General features: G+C 38.2%; 1 protein-coding gene across 1 annotated transcript in view; it reads right to left on the reverse strand.

Annotated features, from left to right (window-relative positions):
- slc4a5 (solute carrier family 4 (sodium bicarbonate cotransporter), member 5) overlaps positions 1 to 6366 on the reverse strand; it is a 52477-nt gene that overhangs the window by 7217 nt on the left and 38894 nt on the right. The window contains exons 18-22 of the mRNA XM_015401456.1: positions 5032 to 5193; positions 3657 to 3835; positions 3473 to 3545; positions 2806 to 2874; positions 622 to 795 (exon numbers count right to left, since the gene is read on the reverse strand). Coding sequence (XP_015256942.1) covers positions 622 to 795; positions 2806 to 2874; positions 3473 to 3545; positions 3657 to 3835; positions 5032 to 5193 — 657 coding nt within the window. The remainder of the gene's footprint in view (positions 1 to 621; positions 796 to 2805; positions 2875 to 3472; positions 3546 to 3656; positions 3836 to 5031; positions 5194 to 6366) is intronic.

A 6366-nucleotide genomic window follows, 5' to 3' on the forward strand; every position in this document is an offset into this window, starting at 1 on the left:
GATTTTTTTCAAGTGCATTACCAATGAAAATGTTTATGGTAAAAAGAAAAATTACAGCATATTCAGGCCAACATGCCGACAACTCAGGGATCCCTTCCAAAAACAAACTGATGGGACTTTTAATCTTGTAATAAAATGTTAACATAGCTCCTACTTCTACCAGTTGGTAACCTCCAGCAGCAGTATATGACCTGGTTTTTACTGAATGCTACCTTGATTCCATGCTATAGATGTCTCAGCTGATAAAAGTAACATTACAACAATAAAAGCTATTCAGACAAGAATAGTAATTTTAGTGAAATGTCTGTTTGCATTAAAATTACCCACATTTGATATAGAAGCAATAGATTTTACTCAGGTAAAGTAATGATACAGGATTATAATATAAACTAAGCAAAAGTGAAAAATATTTTGCAGTAAAACTGCTCCTAAAAGTACATTTTTAATAAAAATTACATAAATCAATGTAACTGAATTTGTGGCATCAGAAGTGACTAAACTTAGGCAGGCATTCACATCTGACAGATCTTTTACTGACCGATTGTTTTCATTTTGAAATCCGTACTTCAACATTTTTTAAGCAATTCAAATCAACTGACTGAACACATAAAAAGAACTCACCATTACTGGAAAGATTATGGCCAGGAAGGTGGACTTGAGGATCCAAAGGACAGCCAGACAAATAATCTGAACCAGCGTGAAAAGATGGATGCGTCTCAGGGGGACGTGGCGCAGGAAGGAAAAGTCTGGTTGGTGTTTGGGAGGCATCAGGTACAACTTCATGCGTTCCCAGAACTAGAACACAAAGAGGCAGAACATGTTGCCAAAAGGATTTCTGTTTACAGACTGGGTTTTCTTTTTAAATCATATATTTTCAGAATTAATCTTTATGTCAAAAACATTTCCAAAACTTGAACATAAGTCGTTTTTTTCTCCTCTGCAGTATAATTTGGAAAAAACAAGGCAATCTAGAAATAGTACTTTAAAAAACCTTTAATCCAAACAGGTTTTTGAGAGTAACTTTGCTTCTTACTCAGATTTTATTTATCTTTTATAGTATTTTATATTTTTTAATTGTTATCACAGATTTCACTCATTTCTTTGTAAGGAATCCAGTTTGTGTGGGTTGTTTGTCTTCTCTTTCCACCACCAGGTGGTGCCCTGTCCTTGTTGGTCCTCCCTGCACACCTGCGGCTCGTTGGTTTATTGCTGGAGGAGTATTTGAGCTGTGGGCTGTCACTACTTTGACGCCAGAGTGTTTGCCAGTTTTGGGTACTCTAGCCAAGCTGAGATTAGCAGAGTCTAACTTAGCTTTGTTTCTCTGAGTTTAATGTGTTTTTGTCTTTGCTCTTTGACAGGAAGCTTTCCTGGGAAAACTGTTTGCCTGGACCTTCTCCCCCTGGAAGGAATAACTGAGATTACACTGAGAAGGGGAAAACCTCCACATGATCTGTTCAAGTTCCCATCGGAAATCTAAGTGACAGCCTGCTCCATTTCTCCTCTGGGTCCAACGAATGTCTACCTGTCCGCTCTCCAACGAGTTCCCCCCTTCTCTGGATTACCCCCACACTGACTGGATTCAATGATTGACAAAAGCCGCCTCAAACGTGAGTCCCTCATTATTTAAGCCGCAGTCAAATTTCCTACGGTCCCTGAACTGATCTCTGTGATCTCCCCATCAGACTTTCCAGTTCCGGTTCACCAGTCAACTGAGTTCCAGATCCTACTTCTGTATACGTTACATCAAATAAACCTGTTTAACTTTTCCCCCGTGTTCTCTGGCTGGTTTCTCTGCATGTGGGTCAGATTCCTGAAACTGATCATGACATTTTGGGTTTTTTTTTTTTTTTTAAGATATTGTATTTTCAAAGTTTAATATCTGTTTTTGTGATTGAGTTTTACAAACTGACATTTCCTCTGGAGTGAGGAGAAAAGACGCATTTGCACAGCTTCTGCATTGACATTAGCAACAACTATTTTATTGTTCACATCAATAGCGATCCTTTCCTGTGTTTGAAGTGAAAAGAATGTAATATTTGAAATGCAACTTGAAAATGATGAATATTTAAAAAATATTTTGGAATCTGAGAGCAGATAGTTCTGGATCAGCAGACAGAGAAGTCATGGAGTTCTTTGTAAAAAGATAAGGCCACATGTTTCCCTCTTGATTAACATCAGAGAACCAAACATATGTCTGATCAGGTTAAGTTTAGGGTCAGATACGTTTGGATGGCTAGCTTTTATCCTATATAGCTCTTAGGAGCTCAGACTGCCAAAAAGCGGCGCTCTGGGTAACATGACTCATTCAGTGACAGAGTCAATCCAGTCAAGTTACAGTGATGAGTTTTTGAGATGAGCAGGATTGATATGCTGCAAGAGCCGTGGAAAGCAGAAAAGTTCTCCATTTGGTTTGGATTCAGCTCTCTAAAGATACACAGGGGAAGTGTTTCACAAGCATCGATATGCACCCAGTGCAATATATTGACTTGAAAGTAATTAAATATATTTAAAAATAGCCATATATTTTATATATTATATATTACATTTTTATTCAGAAATAGAAAATGATGTTATTATTTAGTTTCCTGAGCTATCTTTATAGCTGTGCTGCTATAGGCTTAAGCTGCTGGATGACATAGGGACCACTTTTCATCACTACTAGATTCTATCTCTGTTTTCCAATTCTCCAGCATATTTAGAAAGACAAACACCTTTTCAAAAAAAGATTTTTTAATAAATATACTTAATGTCCATTGTCACTTCCTGACAAGACATTTATATTTCTGTCTTAACGTTCAAACATACCTGAATACCACTCAGTGATGCAACTCCCATGTAAAGGAAAACTCCGTAGAGGACTGGCATTGGAATGTACTACACAGAACAACAGAAGAACAAAGTTTTAAAGAAAATAAGGGAAGACGGTTATTAGCTACTTCATAATTAGGGCTGGGTATTTTCACCAAAGTCCTGAATCGATTCGATTTTGATTCATAGAGTTCTAAATCGATTAATTTCAATTTAATCTGTTTTTACAATAATGAAAGTGGGTTAACTGTGTTTCAAAATACTGCTGTATTTTGTTTTGTTTTTTTCCTGTTACATTAAACACAAAGTGCAAACTTGTAAAAAAGTATGACTTGAGAAAAAGTGAAGCCTCACTCAAACAAGCAGAGGTGACACAGCAGACATGCATGAGCTGCATTATTTTCAATGCACAAACCATATTTGCAGAGTTGTCTGTAACAACTACAGGGTGTTTTCTGGTCAGCCCCATTTGTTAATGTCTTCAATCAACCTATTGAGTATATTTGCAGCTGTCTGGCTTGAAGTCATCCTGAGTGCATCTTTCCTGCTTATTTGAAGGTGAACGTCACGCGCATCACTATAAAAATAATCGATCTCATTCCCTAGACATCGATTTTGCAAAAATGTAAAGGAACCCAGCCCTATTGATAATGGTTCTACTGACCTGAAGGATGGGAGCGAGGAAGACTGAGAGGCCAGTCAGCACAAACACCAGAACACCTGTCAGCCGTTGCTCTCTAAAAAAACAACAACAATTTTTTGTTTTATTACCATCAAATATAAAAAAAACCTCGAGCTCCGTCTAGATCTACCACATTTACAGAGTTTACTCATTGAACTAGTTTCACCTGACTCCAAGGAACTGAGGCTGTTCTCCAGGAGCACTGCATTCGCTCTCCATCTTCAGAGAGTCGATGTGGGCGATGGAGATGACAGTGGCGGCAACATACCAAGGCAAACCCATGAAGGAACACACAGCCATCAACACACCCACCCAGAACAGGTCCAAGTGGTATCCACAGCCTTTCTGAATTATAAAAGAAATAAATACAGGGAGTGATTTACAAAGATCTATCCAATATTTTAATGGTGCGCACTATATCTAACTTACTCTGCAACTCGAAGTAATCTAAATTATGTCACTGACATTATTTAGTTTCGATGATAAAGGGAAACACGGGGAATTAACTGAAAAGGGACCTTTATGTGTGCTTTGTATTGTATCAATAAGGTTTGACTGAATGATTTATCTGTTTTGTGGACATTCCCTTGAGCACAGCTCCTTATAGTCCATGCATAACACTAACCCCCATCAAACCTTTTACTACAGCTTTTATTCTATGCGCCTTAAAAGCCGGTGGGCCCTAAATATGCAAACTGTTCTAAAATAGGCCAAATTATTGAAGGTGCACTTTGTAATCCAGTGCGGAAAATACAGTATTTATTTCGTAGGACATTCATATTTATGTATTTTTATAACATATAATGTGACCCTCCACATACCAAAGGATCGAAATGACTGTGAAAAACCATTTGTCACCCCCTAATTGTCGTCTCATTACCCCCAGAGAAGCCTGACTCTCATTTTGGAAACTCCTGTGCTACAGTAAAAGCATGCTATCTTCTGGGCTCGCTCTTCTCTTTGGCTCATAATCAGCTTATCAGCTGGCCTGAGGGAACAGGACGGCATGGAAGGATGCAGGAAATCAGACACGTAGGGTGGGGGGAAGGCAAATCTAAAATAAATCTTTAAATTTAAGGTTAACTGGTTTAGAGAGGCAAAAATGCAGTAAACATGATCAAACTTTAATTGCTAAAAGATGTGCAGCAGCTTTCTGTATGCTCTGAACAAGGGAGATAAATGAGCCGATTGCAATGTTGCAAAGGCAGGGCTTTCTGTTGCAAAAAATAGGCTTCACCATAGCTTTACATTCAGTGTAATTCAGAGAAGCCAGAATTTTCCAGCTTGGTTTAAGCTTCAGATCTCATTTAATTCCTAACCCAAGCCTTCGATATTAAATTCAGTTTATTTCTATAGCGCCAATTAACAACACATGTCATCTCAAGGCACTTTACAGTTCACCACATCAAACATACAAATTGATTCAAGGTTCAAACCAGTTGATTGCATATAATTTATTTGCTCTCACCGCCTTCTGTTACATAATAGTACAGGAAAACTACTATTTTGCTTTTAAACCAAGGAGTAACTAATTTTCAGACCTTTAGCTTGTTTTCTTTGCGGTTGACGATTACGGCACTGATCTGTTGGTCCATGAAGATCAGGATGGTGACGAGGAGAGCCGGAACAAAGGTGGCCAGGTACCACCACCAGGGGTTCTTCCCAAATGGAAGCACGAACCAACCCCGGTCAGAACGAGTCGGCTGTATCACACAAAAACATCCAGGTATGGAAGGTAAATATATATATAAGATTGGAAGATAACAGACCCACCCATTAAATGTATATATATATATATATATATATATATATATAAATTGTTATACATTTGAAAAGGAAAATATGAAAGGTAAAAAAAATCATTTAAGAAAATAAAGGCGTAAAACTTGTGTTTTCACAGTTTCATTTCTTGATTGCTTTTCTTTTCAGCTTTCATTTACTAAACATTTTCTTTACTTTGCAAGCAAGATACATTTTTGCAGGATTTGTGAATTCACAAACTCATGAAAATACAGCCTCTGCACAGAAATATTTCTGACAATGAAAAGCACCCGGAAAGCTGAAGCAAAACAAACATGGCTGCTGGCTGGTACACCCTCAATTTCTTTTTAAAAAACAAGTAAAACGACTATGGGCCAGTCTCTCACAGGGCAACACAGAGACATGTTGTCCCTGCAAAGATCCTGGGCTGGGGATCAAACCCAGAACCTTCTTTTTAGCCCCCTAGATCGATCCGTGTTGTTCAATTTGAATTCTACATGATATCAATCTGGCTTTTGCCAGGTTAGTTCCTGTCAACACTAATGTAAAAAAAAAAAATCACTCCATGGAAAAAAGTTAATCTTAATGAGGCCTTAGCTGGTTAGAAAAAAGGAAATCAAATTAATTTCAAATTAATTGCTTCATATTCAGAAGGTTGCATAAGTTTAATCAGTACTTAGAATTTTTTTTTGTAACTAAGATCAAGTGCTGCACTGTGCTGCAGAGCAAAGGTTCAGGGTTCGATTCCTAGTCTAGGGTGTTTCTGCATGGTGTTTGAATCTACTCCCAGTGCATTTGTGGGTCCTCCCCAGCTACTCTGGCACTCTCCCACATTTCACATGACTTAGGTTAATTGATGTCTCTAAGGTGGAATCTCTGTGTTGCTCTGCCACAGACTAGCAACCTATCCAGCGTGTACTCTGCCTTTCACCCATTGATTAATGGAGATAGGCACCGGCCCCACCGTGACCCTGACGGAACAGGTGGGAGTGGATAGACGAGATCAGAGGCTTTGGAAGACAACTAAAAAGCAATGGCTTCTTTTTCCTTTAAACATTTTGCTAATAAGTGGCTGTTATACTTGATTTCCTTATCTAAATAGGAAAGCCATCTCT

This window comes from Cyprinodon variegatus, unplaced genomic scaffold, assembly GCF_000732505.1.
Source record: "Cyprinodon variegatus isolate N-32 unplaced genomic scaffold, C_variegatus-1.0 Scaffold1222, whole genome shotgun sequence".
Taxonomy (NCBI): domain Eukaryota; kingdom Metazoa; phylum Chordata; class Actinopteri; order Cyprinodontiformes; family Cyprinodontidae; genus Cyprinodon; species Cyprinodon variegatus.